Source organism: Clarias gariepinus, chromosome 15 (assembly GCF_024256425.1).
Source record: "Clarias gariepinus isolate MV-2021 ecotype Netherlands chromosome 15, CGAR_prim_01v2, whole genome shotgun sequence".
NCBI lineage: Eukaryota > Metazoa > Chordata > Actinopteri > Siluriformes > Clariidae > Clarias > Clarias gariepinus.
Window position 1 is genome coordinate 21,444,551 of NC_071114.1, and position 17,019 is coordinate 21,461,569.

The 17,019-nt window shown below is 34.8% G+C and overlaps 1 protein-coding gene across 1 annotated transcript in view; it reads right to left on the bottom strand.

Moving 5' to 3' along the window:
• Positions 1 to 12,219: 12,219 nt before the first annotated feature.
• Positions 12,220 to 17,019, bottom strand: part of minar1 (membrane integral NOTCH2 associated receptor 1) — a 31,545-nt gene continuing 26,745 nt past the window's right edge. Inside the window, exon 4 of the mRNA XM_053513576.1 lies at positions 12,220 to 13,028. Coding sequence (XP_053369551.1) covers positions 12,831 to 13,028 — 198 coding nt within the window. The 3' untranslated portion in view covers positions 12,220 to 12,830. The remainder of the gene's footprint in view (positions 13,029 to 17,019) is intronic.

The following is a 17,019-nucleotide window of genomic DNA, read 5'->3' on the forward strand; positions in this document are numbered from 1 at the left end:
TAACAATTGTCATTGTCGCAAAGCAGCTTTCCACAATCAAAAGAATTATTTAAGTTTGTATGGAAAGTGAATGTGTATAAATCAAAACGGTCAGATAGTCCCTGATGAGCAAGCCGAGGGCAACAGTGGCAAGGAAAAAATCCCTGAGATGGTAAAAGGAAGAAACCTTTGAGAGGAACCAGACTCAACAGGGAACCCATCCTCATTTGGGTGAAACAGGTAGCAGGAATTGATCTGCATCATACTGTGTTAGGTGGCAGGCAGTTCGGCTATAACAGTTGACGTTAATTGATGTTAATATGGAGTCCAGGTAGTTATTCCCCAGACACTGGATGCATCCCAAAGAGACACAAAGGCATCCATGTGACGAGCTCTCCGTCAGACAGGTCCAGAGGGCAGAGGGAGTCTGGATCACTGGCAGCTCAGGAACGACATGTGTAGCTCGACAGAGAGAGGGAAGGAGAGAGAGGGGGAATGAGGAAGAGAGAGGGAAAAGAGAGAGGGGAGAGCAGAAGAGGAGAGAACAGTTAGGTATGGTCACAGTCACATACTGTAATGTATAATGTGAATGTATGATGGTGATCAGGCCTGTAATTAGCATACTGGTTATGCTTAATGTTGAGTGGTTGGGACGGATGAGAGGAGAAACAAGGTTGCTGCTGAGATTGGTACATAAACAAAAGTTTTAAATTGTATGTTTAGGAACTTTGCAGTCTGTCAAGTAAAGATTGGTTCCTATAACTTTAATTTGAAGCAATGAGGAATGGCTGAAAACATTTGCACAGTACTGTATATATTCACCCAAATTGCTTAGAATGTTTAATTAAATCGTTTTCCAGATTTGTTCCACACTTTTTGTTTCACACTTCTTATTGAATCTGAAAGTGACCACAGTGATTGTATTAGATGCATTCCATTCAATTGAATAAATATAGCTAAAATCTTTACATTTTCTTTAAAACTCTGCCTTTAATAATGGACGAGAATATTCTTTTGTTTGATGTGCTTAACAGGCTCTTTATTCAATAAGATCTTTAGAGCAAAAGTAGTAAGTAAATTATAAATAAAGTAATTTAAAAGTATGTCATGAGGAAAGAAACACAAATAAGCCGTAGCTGGCATTTCACAGACTGCACACACAAGTATACCTCTCTTAGATCTAAAGCTAGATTGTCTGTACTTGTTAGGTACATGTCTTGGCTGATTGGCTACATTTAAGTGGAAAAGTATGTCCAATTTATTTAATTGCGGAACCATACTAATAAAGCTTGGGGTAAAAAAAAATTACATCTTTTCAATAGACCAAGTTCTGCCACCTTTCTGTCCAAATATCTCTCATCATACAAGTTTGGATCATGCAAAAAATAATAATATTGAGAATAAAAAAATATAAAGTAAAAAGCTTTTGGTGAACAGTGTAACTGAGTGGATTGGGATGCTGATTTTATTGAGGTTATATTGAAGAAGCTGTTGATGATCAGCTCTTGCTTGTGAACAAGCTGTAGCATGTAATTATAATTTCGTGGTCATTACGTATAATGTAGACCATCAGTGGTGGTCTGATACTGTACCTTCATGCTGGCCTTTTGGTAATTGTTACTTTTGAATAAAATGAATTTATTTATTAAGCGTTTTCTGTTTAACAAGTAACATTCAAAAATGTTTCTGTCATCCACAGCCAGGGTCAATTTTAATTTGCATAAATGATGTATACAAACACTTCTTGATATGTTAATACTGAATGGGAAAATCTTAACAAACAGTATAAACAGACATAAAAAAGGGTTACCCTACATGTACACTAGTAATCAATTGAGACTATTCAAAAAAGTTCTCACTTGCTCTATGCAATTTGTATAGATTTAAGCCTGAGAAATATTACTTGCGTCATTGTTCCTTGTGCTATAGCTGAAAGTGCGGCCATCTGTCACCCATATTCATAGAAAATTAATGTTCGACTGCCACTTTGTTGTTTGCTGGCATAAACATAAGGTCAGGGGTGATTAGGTTGTGTTTAAAGCAGAATCGGAGCAGACGGATATAAAAAATTAAACAGAAGTTTTCTGAAACAGTTCTGGAGTTGTGCAGGTATGAATCATAGCTTGTCTATTAAGTGAATTCCAATGATCTTATAGTTATTGCAAGCATGAGTCATGCAGTTGACATGCAGACTGAGGGGCAATCCATACTCATAAATCAGGCTCACAAAAAGGGGCAGCAACCAGAAAACACAGGAAAGTGAACTGGGTCCCTAGAGGAAAATAGGACGAAATCCAATGATCAAGAAACAACATAAACACACCAGATATCACAAGGATTGGTGGAAAGCAAATATCTTAAAGCTGTTTGAGATTTGGAGGCACCGTGTCACAGTAAGTGGAGCTTCCACATCACTCCAGGTTTGATTGTAAGCTTGAATTACTGTCTGTGACAAATTCTGCACTTTCTCAATGTATTATTCTAGGGTTTATCTAGGATTTCCGGTTTCCTCCTCACTCCCAGGAATAGAGTGTTTGTGTAGGTAGAGTGGAAATATAAAAACTATTTCTGGATGACCCTAAAAAAGCTGCAGCAAAAGTAAGATAACTGCAGAAACTAGAAGACCAAGAGCCAGGTTACAAGAAAAGAGATGGTTTATTTCATTCATTTATAAAGGCATCCTGGGTGTTCTAAAGTCTAAACATAAGCTGGAAACAGCTTGCTTTTAAACCTTTACGCTTTTTATGTATCTTATGCTGATGTATATGTGGAAAGGACGCACTGATGCACTCTGTAGCATATAATGTAGATAATGCACAAAGCCAAGATAAGAGATAAAGGAAGTAAGCATGAGTAAACAAAGACACATACAGTAATCATGGAATTAAAGGGGAGAAAATACAATTCCCCTCAATACCAAGCATGAATGTTAAAGCCATATTAAATGTAGAAATTGGCCCAACACTGCCCATCAAAATGAAAGTTTCTGCTACTTAAGTTACTTATGATAGAGTAAGGATCATTACATACTGTAAGCTAACAAAGAATACCATGAAACATAGGGTTTAAAGGTCATATTGATACTAGATACATGGCCGGACACCTAAGCAATCACTGTCAGCTCGATCATAATGGTCATGCAACTCATCTTTTCTAATATTCGATGTATTGCTAGAGGTATTAAGTCAATTTTCAATAAACTACACTACAGTTAACAAAACTAAGACAATGTGAAACAGAAACCCAGATAGATACATAAAGTAGAAGTTGTAACAGAAACACAGGGTAGCTGATATGAGTTGCATATGACTGGAGATGTAGCCCAGTGCTTTTCTGCCATTTTGCACAGGACAATTTTGCCACTTAACACAAACAGTGAATGTAGCATCATTGTCTAATTAAAAATTAAATATCACCCTTCAACTGTTAAAGCAAGATCGAATCTCTTTTCAGCCCTTAGAGAAGCATATCACTTATCATTGGGGAAAACACTAAAATATAAAGTATTATTGGCATAGAGAAGGCATTTTGTAGGCTTCCCCATCTGTGTGATTTTACCTATCACAGTTCACAGGTCCACAAACATCAAATGAGATGTGTTAATTATCATTAGCAGGCTGCTAAATCAAAATGATAGAAGGGACTGCAAAAATAGCCCCTGTTATTTGGGGCTTAGGATAAGATTGGGGTCTCAGGCAGGAAAGTACATACATCAATAAACATCGACTATTGAATCTGGTAGGTAATATAATATAAGTCATGCTTCCTTATAGCCAAGAAGGTGCCTGAAGGGGGTTGGGCATGACGAAATTTATTAATTGATAGGTGCTTTATCAAACGACCAGGTTAGGAGATACAATCCGTTATCGAGCTGAATATGAACATTGTCTGGGTATAAGAGAAATTAGATATATCCTTTAAATAGCAATTCAAAAGTTAAAAAATAAAGCTGCATATGCCTTAGAAGCATCTGGAGAATGTGATTCACTTTTTTTAGTAAAAAACAAAAAAACATAATGAAATTCTAAATAGAGTAATAATATCAGTTCCACCATGAGATGGTAGAAGAAAGCAATACTAAGGTATTACTGCTTATGTACATACCAAAACAGACTGGCATGGCACATACGTCTGCATACTCAGTTCCAGTAAATATACTAAACAAATGAGAAATGCAAACTTTAAAGCCTAGTAGCATGGTGTTCTAAACCTGGAAAATGTTTCCTTGTTTGGCATCAGAGGTAGCTGAATGGTGACAACTTAACTTAATCAAAGGTATAAATCAAAGTGGAAGTGTCTCAAACGTCAATCTCTCTATTATGTACGTTGAGATGTTTCCAGCCCCTGCTAAACAAAATAGGCTGTGTGTGTTGCTAAAGTTACCTTAGAAATACTTTTTCTATACTACTAATTCAATACTAATTCAACAACGTAAATGTTATTTTTCTAATTTTAGCATTTTGACTCTGTAAGGTGAATAAGAGGTTATCTTTATAGTAGACGAATAGCTACCTAAAGCTACTTATAAAGATACTGCTCAAAAGATTGGTTGTTGTACACACTTTTATATTATGTGATAGTATTTGGTTAATTAAATTTACTCTCTTCAGCCTTTAGAAAAGAAAACATAAGGTTATCTGGTTATCTCCTAATGATTTAAAAATTAATAAATGCATGTATTATTATTATTATTGTTATTATTATTATTATTACTGTGTCTCTATGGATGTCAATTTCAATTGCCTGAAACACAGAGGAGCAGCACAGTGCTCTAGCCCTTGCACCTTCAGAGTTGATGGTTCGATTACCGCGTCAGGTCTGTGTGCATGGAGTTTGCATGTTTCCCCCATGCTTTATGGGTTTACTCCAGGTACTCCAGTTTACTCCCAGAGTCCAAAGACATGCAAATTAGTTCAACTGGTGTTCCCAAATTGTCCATAGTGTGTAAATGAGCTTGTGAATGTGTGAATGTGTGTGCCATGCAATGGATTGGCACCCTGTCCAGGGTGTACCCTGCCTTGTAGTGCAAGTCTCCTGGGCTTGGCACCAGGGATACGCGAACCTGTAAACAGGATAAAGCAGTATAGACAATGAGTGAGTGAGTGAGTAAATATATGATAAAATGCCCCCCATTTTTTCCTGGATGAAGAAGAACCTGACAAACATAGCCTTGTTTGTGAGCCTTAGCAATATATCGCATGTCCATGTCCTTATTAGGGGTTTCTGTTAAATGTGAGAGCTAGGGGGTTGTAGTGTTAGACAGTATATCAATGATACAGTCATGATATCTGTTAGGAAGGAGAGTACATACCTTAGGCTGAGTTAAGACCTCTCAATTTTTTCAATAGCCTGCAAGAATTTCTGTTTTCTCTTTTCTCTGTGTGCTTTGTACAGAGGTTGATGCTGTGTCAGAAGAAAATTACATTGGGGTCATGACATCGGGGGGTCAAACTAGGATTTTCCATCCTGACCAAGTGATTTGAGGGTTGTTGGTTTAGAACAAGGACTGCACAGCATATGTTGAATTAACAGCATAGTCTGGTGTGAAATGGTATGAAATATTACCTTGCAGTGTGTTTGTTGGTATATTGGCTTAAATTGGAAAGTACAGCATTTTTAATGAAAATGTAAAGGAGAAATTTTAGATATATATTTCTTGCAAATATATTGATTATACTGTCGTGATTTTACAGCTTTGATTTTTGACTAACTGCCGTTTACTTTCAACCTGATATGTCCACCATTTTAATTAAAACCTTTAAAGTATAAGTAGATAATGTAAGGTGATAACTGAAAATATACTGGTTAACATCAGTCATCATCATCTGACATCTGCATTATGTTCTGACATCTAACCTTAACAAGCTACTTCAAGGCATATGGTAAATAAACTGTTATGCTCTGATTGAAAAAGATGAAGAGATGTTATGGACCTGCATGGTAGTCCCTCCTCTCCTTTGGTGTACAGACTCCTTTTGCATGTCTCCACTGCTTGGTTTCCCCTTTAGCCGTTCTCTCCACAGTCTCTCCAGGAATCTCAATGCGATACTTATATACTTGTATGAGGTCAAGTAGAGTACCATACAAGGGCTATTCTAGTCCATGCTAATTGGACTGTATTCATGACTACTATTAGAAAGGGTTCCTTGATGTTAAACAGGAAAGAGGGTTCAGGTGGTGGAATTATCTCTTTAAAGTGGCATGCAGTGCCCCAGGAGGAACTATCACACCAACATGCTTACAGCCAGTGTCGATAAGTGTTAAAAGATGAAATGTACTGTTCTAATGATGTGTCATAATTAGCATGACAAATGGTAATGAATATGTCTGCCTTCCAGCTCACTGTACCAGACCTTTTTTAGAAATAACTAGTTGAACAGAACACTGTGATCCATGTCTGAAGCCTTGTTTACGAGGAATATGTCGCATGATTGTAGAATCAGATGGAAAATTGTGTGTCAAGAATCATGTACATTGGAGAAATCATTTTTAAATAAAAACATTTAGCAGTTGATGGATTTTGATTATGCAGTGCTTATTAGCTAGGCGATGAGAGGTTGACTATGTGAGATAAATGTGTAAATATTCACCAATAAAGTCAGCAAGCTGACATAAACATGGCTAAACTGAAAAGGCAACAAGTTTAACCAAGCTAGAGCCAAAACAATACTTAGTAATGTGTGGATAATAGTGAAGAAATATCACAATAATGGTGTTTTAATAAATAATGGACTTGTATGTAAGACATGTAATAACTGGAACAGGGTCAATATACTGTAATGATATATCCAGTGACTGTGGCCTTAGGATGCATATGCATACTACTGTATTTGTTCACATGACTGGATGTAAAGTCTGTCACCATACACAGCTGTCAGCTAGGAATCTATTATTAAGGCTAGTGGATCTGGCTTCATGAATAGGTAAAGTTATTAGTCTTAAAATAGGTGATAATAGGGAACAATGAGAAATCAGCTTTAAAAAAGGTTGTTTTCTGGAGATATCCAGGACATACTTAACCAAATAGGCCGCATCATCAGTGGATTATAAATAACTGCGAAACCTTTCCAAATGCTCTCACAATGCCTATTGAAATCAAAGTAGTCAATTGGAGTTTTCGTTTTTCTGCCAAGCCTCGATGAGAAGGCAGAGATATGTCTGGCAGGAATGCACAACATATGCACAACATTGAGCATTGCTTATATAGCACCTTCTAATCTCTCTGCCAACTGCCTGCCAAATCTGTAAATATTGCTTCTAAAGGTCACAGCATATAAAACAAAAATTTATGTCATGCATATTAAAAGGCCAGAAGTACTGCTAAAATGTTAATTAAAAAATAAATAGCCTTGTCTTTGAACTGCAAGCATGTGCACACATTACCATTCAAGGTGCACACTAAATCGGTCAGCGCTTTAGCATGTAATAAACCAGTCAGCAGTCAATAGGGATTTATACAGTACAAGCAGGGGAAGACATACATAATGCAGGAAGTCATTATAGAGCATGGTAGCTTAGCAATTCGGGTTGTGTTAGTAGCCAGAAGATTGTTAAAATCCTACAACTGTTGGTTCCATGAAAAAGACCTTTAACTATTAACTGATTAGTTTGAAATGGATTTGTCTCCCTTTGCCTAAAATATATTAATGTGACTAATAAAAAACCTGCATAATGCGTGTGCATCAGCTTTCATAAATTTTTTGGATGATAGTGGTTTGTTGTGGTCAAATGTGTGGGATTTTTAAATAAAAAAAAACATTATAATTTTTTTATATAATAAAATTCAATATCAAAATAAGAGTTTACATTGTGTTTCATTTGTGCATTATCAAATTATATCACTTACATATCACTTATATCATCTAACAGTAAAATAATATTATTATGCAATATCAAAGTCACGTCATCATAACAGCAATCATTTTAACTCCGCTGGAATTTAGCACTGGTGTAATAACCCATGATTTTTCGTCAAGATATAAGTTTTGGATTTTTTAAGTTAATTGTACAGTTGTCTTGTACTGTATAAGCCTTTACCTATTTTTTTATGGAATCAATAAGTAATGTGCAATATGTGAAATATGTAAAATACAAAAAAAAATTACAATAAAATTCATGCCAAAATACTGTAACTGCAAAAAAAATCCAAAGTGAAAGCTCTTGGTTGTAGTGGTTATCTTGGCATGTGGTGCATTTGTTCAAAAAGAACGGCTCCAGGCGGAGACTTGCTTGTGACTTCCTTCTCCAGCTGCACTTTTTGACACTTTACTGCTGTAGGAGCCAAGAAAGGTCTCTTACAGTAACTAATTCTCAAGTGATCTGGGGGCCATCAGAAAGCATAACACTCATTTTGATAGATGATGTATTTACCCGATTGATTTTGGAGTTTGTAAAAGTCACTGGTTTTATGCAATGGCATATTTTTTAAATTTGTTTTTAACGTATTGAGTTGTTCCTTAAAAATGTCAGCTCACTTTATTTTTTTTAGATAGTTTATGACAACACATATCATAAATACAACCATTATCCATCTTTTTTGGTCATTAAAAAAGTATTTGTTTTATATTATTATTTTTAAAAAGTGATTTTGTGGATATCTATGGTATATTACATGTAAAACATGAAATATATTGTTTATTGATGTATAGTGTTCACATTTATAGTGGAAAAATATTTTTTTCAGAGATGTATGACCACGTATATAAAGCTCAAAGGATATTTGACAATTGCTTACTTTCAAACAGGAGTGTAACAGTGACAGGAAGTGATTTTTTTTGTTTATTGCTATTTACTGTCTACCAGCTTTATATGGAAACACTTAATTTCAATATTTTTGAAGGCTTCTTTTTTGAGTGTGCAGTATTCTATTTTAACTTTTCTCTAGAAACTGGAGCAGGGGATTGTCTGGAAATGTTGAATATTTTCACATTGGGGAGGAAGATAATAAAGGCAAATAAGGCATTAAAAATCACTGCTTTATTTTGGACAGTTAAAATGATTTTTGCATTGAAAAAAATGAAAAAACACTGAAATAATGGCAACTTAAAAAGTACAAATATCTTGAATCTCATTAAATGATCTACAATTTCTTAGCATAAAATCACACTAAACCAAACATAAGATTATTAACCATATTTATTTTAATATTTTAATGAATAATCTTGCTTCTTTAAAGAAATATGTGCAAAACTAGCCTACATTTTCTATGAATAAGGCAAAAAAACAAGTAGTTAAAATAGTAAAATTCTGACTAGAAATAAGATTAATACCTTAATCTTATTAATTTAATATTAGATTTGAGATTACATTATGAATGTATGACCATATATAGTATATTGCAAGTAAAAAATAAATTTTTTTTTTTTTTTTTTTAGTTTTATTGCTGATTTTAAATTTACTTGGTTGAATGTATGAGAGGTCGGGTTAAAATGTGTTAAAATTGCACTACTGTTGGTGCTTTTCCTAAAATTTTCTTCATTAAAAGAAAGAAAGAAGCAAACTATATAACAAACTGCAAACTGCCTATGAGCCAAATGATACAGTATGTACAGTACAAGTTTTTTGTTATATAATCTTTTCCCAAATATTTAGGCCTGTATAGTATTAATTTTCAGGTTTATCCCTGAGGAATTGTACATCTGGTTACGCTGGTTTGAGTTTAAAAGTTACAGCTATTCCAGTAAACTTTTCAAGACCTATATTACACAATGCTCCCTGCTGTTGTTAAGTGTTGGCTGTCTTCTGTGACATTCTGTATTAGATCTGCTCTTGATCTCTGTGTGGATGGGGCCAATGCCAAGTCTAATTACAGTATACCTGCCTCTTGTAACCAAGCCAGCTGCACTGGTTTAAAGGCCAGAGTCCTTCCTGCTGAAGGAAGATGTTGACCTACTCCACACTCACCTACAGGATTTGTCATAATCCATCACAGTTAGGTTTCAAGGAATTGCTAGTAAAAGCAATTTGTGAAAAAGGAAAATAACCTTGTACTCCTCCCCCCCCCCCCTTTAATATGTATACTACCTTTTTCTTCTTCTACTCCTACTACTACCTATGCTACCCTCATTTACTATGTTTTAACCCTTAATGGTCTTGAACATTATGCTCCACAAATAAAAAGATTGGTCAGCCACATAAATTATATTTTAAACAAAATTCAAGAGTTCTGGGTCATTCCTTCAACAGTCAGAACAATGAGTTTTATTAGAGCATTATTCCAATTACACCTGTTTCACATTATGCACTTTGAACCTGAAGTTTATGTACAGGGTCTTACAGTGTACGAGGGCTCACAGTTCCCATGATAAAGGCAGAGTCACCCAACAGAGAATCATCCATCAACTGAAAGTAATGTTCATACAGAGTACCATCCATCAACTAAAAACTCACGTTCAAAAAGCTGCTTATTACAGGAATAGTTTTGCGAAAAATCAATTAGATCATTTTAAATTAACTTCAGAGTAAGTCGAACTACCAATACAGTTAGTGTTTGGCTTTTTTTCTTTATACTTGACTTACAGTTTTGAGACCAAAATAACCAACATGTACCAAAAAAAAAAAATCCTAAATACTTTTCCTTTGTAAATATTTTTACCATTACAATGTAGTTGAATGCTGCCATGTTTTGGAAACATCAACCTGAATAGTATTTATACTGTATTTCCATCAAGGTCACATATGAACTATGAATATGTCATTTGACGTAGGAATATAAAAATTTGGCATATATTGATAAAAAACTAGTCAGACCAGAATAACCCAATTTCTAGGCTGACTGCCATTTTTTTTAAGAAAAAAAAAAATGTAAATTTTCACTAAACCAAATCTTGATCGATCTGTCAGGTTATGATACACAGAACATTCATAAAATGTGGTTGTCAATGTGCCACAAATTTCACAAAAATTAGGGCTAAATTCCCACAAGTCTAGTTAAATTACTTAGAGAAATGTACTCTACTGTATACAACGACCATTTCTCACTTCAGAGCTTTTTTTTAATGAAACCCTTGTCTCTATAGCAGAGTCAATCTTACTGATATGTTATAGCAAAACAACTTGTTTTTTTTTCCATCTCAGCAGCAGTTGGATCACAATAAAAAAAATACATTTGTTGATTTCAAACTAAAGTAGCCAAGGTGAATTTGTTCTGGTTGTTAAATTTAAAAGCAACACATAGCTGGCAGTTTGCATTCAGTGGTCTTAAGGCCTGTATAAAGAGTAATGAAGGGACTCTACTTAATCCTAGCAAAGATAGGCATATAGGATGCATGCCAATTTCTAGTGTTCACTGAAAGTTATTATTGTAATTTCATTTTAATGGGTCAAAATATGCACTGGGAAATGTGTTGCAAGGAAAACTAGTAAACGCTTTGTGCTACTGCAGCCTATCTAAGTACCTAGATACGTACTTAGTCTCCTTTCTCATTTTGCTAGTTAGTGGTAGAGATAAGCATTTATGATGGCTGGTTTAAATACAGTTTGTCACATAGATGTATTGTACATGTAACTTTACTTTTGACCTAATAACATAATTAGTTCAGGCTTAACAAACCTTCTGCTCACTGCCTTTTTTAACTATTACTATGGAGGGTACTTAAGGTAATTACTATCAGGACAGCTTTTTATAAATTGATTCTATACATTTTAGCACTTGACATTTTTGGCAAATGTTTTTGTAATGCCCGTATATGTGCCATTACATGTAATTATCATGAGATTAATTTGGATACTGACATCTATCCTTGACTCAGAGTAGATGTTTAAAGAACAGTGGAAATTTAAAGAAAATGCCAAAATACTAAATACAATGTACTGGAATGCAAAAACACTGAGACCTTATAAGTGTGTGTGTGTGTGTGTGTGTGTGTGTGTGTGTGTGTGTGTGTGTGTGTGTGTGTGTTTTTGGGGGGGGCGACGACATTGGATAAGCATGTAAAAGCAGCATAAAAACACTGATTACTGTAAATGTGATCCATATTATTTGGGACATAGACATAAATAAGGATAAAGCCGACAATTTTCATATGGTGCAAATTCAAAAAATAAACAATTAGAGCTTCAAGTAAATCATGATCAAGGCAAATTATGCTTATTAAAATACTGCATTGTTCCAGTATCTGATTAATTGTTAAATAAACCTTTAATTATGTGTAAAGAGTACATATGTAAATAACAAGTAAACATCAAAAGAGGAATCACTTTAGAATCCTCATACGATTAATACATACAGTGACCCTTCATACATTCACTTCCTCTAAAATTGGTTTCTTGAATATATAGTAATCTAATCATCTATCATATTTAAATTGTTACTTAAGAAAAGAAAACATTGCACAAACCCAATAAAACATTCCTGATTTGTCAAAAAAAGATAAACCTTGCTGTGCAGGATCACATTCTGTCTGCAAATTCATTGAAAAATAATTCTCATAGGATTATAGTAAAATAAAAAATATACTATGCTTCCTTCCTTGTAGTGTCTATTGCAACAACATAAAGATTTCAGAATTGAAATATCTTAATTTAGTATGTTAAATACTAGCTATAAAACAAGAAAAATTTATATATGTTCCATAAAAGTCTATGTTAACAAATAATTGTTCTACTAGAAATAAAAAGAACAAACATTAAATGTTAATCCTTGGTAAGGAATTGTATTTGTAGTTATAGACTCTAGAACCAGTTCACTGCGCCTGGATTAAGCCAAAAACTGAGCATACGAGTTCTCTGAAAGGGTGCCTGTCATTAAAAGTTCCAACAAATTCACAATAAGGCTTAATCTAGGCACCAACATGAACCATACATCAGCAAGACAAAACTTCTTGTGGTTATTGGCAACACAGAAGAAGACCTCAAGACTTCATAGTGCAAATGGGCACGACAATGACCAATATCACAGTGCAGGCCGCCGCAGCGATCAAAGCACCAATCTTGCAAACTTTGGCCCTCCGAAACTCTGCTTCTTTGCGTTTGAGCAATGAATCGTAGCCTGGCGTGTAGATGTCCTCCATCCAGTACTCCAAATTATTGGGGTTGAGTGACTCCTGGGTCTGTTGGGAGATAAAGACACAGGATGAATGGGTCTGACAGGGACAAATTGCTAGTATCGGGCTGACTGTAATATTATTGAGGGGCCTAGTGTGAAATGAAGCCTAGAGAAGACGGATGGGCCTTCTGTTTGTTCGTCAACCCGACAATATTCTGTTTAATTGAATTAGGAATGATAGAGCAAGCATGAGGGAGGAACTGAAAGGAACAGAAAAGGAGCAAAAGAGAAACACAGGATACAGCGGTGTCAAAAAGTGAAAATAAATGATTTTGCTTCTGAAAACCTAAAACAAAGGTATAGAGAGAAAATACAGTATAGAGAAAGTAAAAAAAAGTGTAGATTACTAAAACAAGAAAAGCCCTTAAGAAACTAGTCAGCAAAAATATAAATATATATTTTTTGTTATGTTGTAAACAGATAAACTCCTAATTCTTTACTCTTTTATCTATTTTATCTTTCAGCTTTTTCAGCTATTTTATCGATTCTAGCATGCTCATTTCATGCAACATTTACTGATGTACATTTAAATCTCTTACTGATTTTAAAAAAGGGGTGACTGATACATCTATTGGGTAATTGACTTAATATAGAAATGCAAACATTATATTATCAGGAAGTTCATTTAGATACTGTAGCTTTCATTGTTAAATACTACAAAAGAAAAAACATCTATCAACAAGGTCTAATTTTTTATATATTTTTTAACCCACTTTAAAATTTAAATATGCATTCATTAATCTCATATTTGACTCATTAGTCTAGGGTGGAATGGCTGTCGTAAGTTAGTATCTGTGCACACTTTCTGTTCCGGTCTTCCGGTATCAGCATAGTTTTCCTTTGATTTTCTGGTTTTATCCTACAGTACTCCCAAAAAAATTGCAAAGTGAAATAGAAAGATCCTAGCCATCTAAACCATAACCTGTTCATCCTATTTCTGCCAGACAATACTGCAGCCTCAATCTATATGCAATCTTCTCATATTACTATTGTGAAACTTAGTATTTCCTAAAGCCCCTATGCCTCATTTCGTGTCACAATTGTTGTCCACCTATGTACACTGTCAGGAGATGTGGTCTAACCTACACTTACAAACTCCTCCTAGTGGCTCCTAAACTGTAGTTCAGCATTTAATCAGGTAGGAGAACAAGAAACAATTCAGTACTAGTCAAGTGTACAAAACAAAACCCATGCTTTACATCCAAGTTTCCCATTCCCAATCGAATCCTCATGAGGCCCCAAGCACAGGCAATTTCATTTGTTTTCAGCTTTCAATGCCACTGCAACTACCTGCACCTTTCTGATTACCTGACTCTGGTCTGTCAGGATTTGAAATGAAATCCTAACATTTGGGAGCCAGGGGCAGTCGAATGTATGTGCTTTTTTAAACCTGGGCTTCTCTGTTAGACAGGGGAGGAACTTGTGGGGCAGTGTAATATACAGGCAGATTCAGTAAACAAATCAAATCCATATTTACAGTAAGAGGTAGCTCAGATAGCACACAAATGTTAACACAATGGGCATTGTTCATTGTTGATCTCTGAAAGTTATACAAAAGAATTTGCCGCAAGTTCACATTTTCATTATCTGTTCCCTCCAGCCAGTCTTACACTGATGTACTCAATAATCTTGTTGATCTTCAGACAATTTATTAAATTTCCACACCACTTGATGCATGGCTTAAGCTTTGCTTATGTTTATCTTTACACCTACAGTACATCTGAAAATACCTTATTGTGCCTGGTCCAGTTTATAGTATTTTTTAACACATCACTGACTAGAGTCAAAAACTTAATATGTTTTTTAAGTGATTTAACCATGCAAAAACTGAATATTTGAAGCATATTATTAAATATGGAATGTTACACATAATTTAAATAGAACTGTTCACTGCATATGCAGACACCCCACCTCTCCCAGTAGTTCCAGGAGTCTCCCACATATACCAGCTAATTCATGTATATATTAGGCTTGACATAGATTTTGATTTTTTTTTTCTTATTTGAGAGAGAGAGAGAGAGAGAGATCATATACTGGTTTGTTATTCAGTGCTAAGTGAACCTATACATTTTTAGTGGGCAAAGCGTTACATATAATCTTTCTCTTTCCATGGTTGTTCCCAGCAAGGGTTCACCACCCGATCCGCACAACAACCTGGCACAGGTTTTACACGAAATGCCCTTCCTGATGCAACCCTCCCATTTTATCCGGGCTAGGGACCGGCACTGCATCCAGTGGCTGGGGTTTGGACATTGGCTGGGAATAGAACCAGGCCTTCTGCATGGATAGTCATTAAAAAAAGCAAAAACAAAAATGCACTTTATCCTCAAATACTGTAAAGTGTTCTCCTGCCTGATAGTAGTGAAAATAATAGCAGTTTTGCTCACTGCACTGCAACAATTATTTCTTGATCGCCCACAGTTGGTTTAATAGCCGTAAAACACATGTTACAGTAAGGTGATTTTAACAGTCTCAGTCATTCAGTAGCATTTGTAGCTGCTGCTCTGTTTAATCTGGACATATGTTAATTGATTAGACTATCAGCAGCAATGTGGTGCAGTGATTAGCACTGTGGCCTCACACCTCTAGAGTCGAGGGTTTGAGTCCCAGCTTTGGATCTTTGTGTGGAGTTTGTTTTTCTTGTGCTTGGAGGGTTCCCCTGTGTGCTCTGGTTTCCTCCCACAATCTAAAGACATGCAGGTTAGTCTAACTGGTATTTCCAAAATGACCCATAGTGTGAGTGTGTGATGGATTGGCACCCTGCCTTGTGCCCATGAGAGTAAATATAATATCTTATTCTCTAGTATAATATAATATAATATAACATAACATAACATAACATAACATAACATAATATAATATAATATAATATAATTAGTAGTTTTATATATATATATTATTATTAGTAATAATATAATTTTCTGGATATAGCTAGGGGGTATTACAAATTATACTCACAGTATAATTATATAAAGACACTACAGTAAGGATAACATGCAGGGCCATGTGTTTGGTTTGCTTTATGAAAGAGACCATCATTCTTGTTAGACTGTTAATGAAAAATAATAATAGTAATAATAATAAGTAGAAGTAAAACGAGAAGTAAAAGTAGTATTTGAAGGGTTGGTCGCTTTTGTTTTTGTTTTAGCATTCATGCTAATTTTAGAAATTAGCTGGTTTAGAAATTTCCCCACTGTGAGAGGAATAAAGATATATCTTAATTGTTTTACTCACTGGGTGTTAAAGAACACCCAAAACACTAAAGTCCACAACATATTTGCCATATGCAGAGCTCTAATTAAACCATAGGATTTGCAGCCAGGTTACGTTACCTGAGGTGGTGATATTGGGAAAAAGTATAGCACACACAATGAAACCCACACAGACACAGAGCTCATTATAAACAAACAGAAGAACAATTGACATTATTAAATCCCCAAACTCTGTTTAAAAATCCATTGCCAGATTTTAAACTTTGTTTAAAAATCCATTGCCAGATTTTCATGACCATATAAACCCTGTACTGTAGAAATCAAAACTGTTTTATCACTACCATCAGCTAGCTTAACACAAGCAAAGGTTTTATACTGTACATTCATTGTTAATGCCACTAAAATCAAGGTTTACTACATTTTCTGGCAAATATTATAAAATCACTCCTTAAGTTTTAATTAAATCTGATTTTAACATAATGAGCAGAACAACATAACATAATGATACATTTTCAAAACATATTTCAACATATTTTATATATTTTAAGATGCTCTCTTTTTCTCCTCAATCTGTATCATCCTGACTTTCCTTCTGTTATATTAGTTGGGTTGTTTAAGGAGAAGCACATAATTAAAATGTCGTATGGTTCCAAATTTATACCTACTGTAACTGTAAAAAATTTTCTGTTCTAAACATGTTAAAGACCGTTTTATGTACTCTTTTAGTCAAACATTAAGATGAAAAATATTAGCAATTGCATCATTTGCAAGGGCAAATATTTA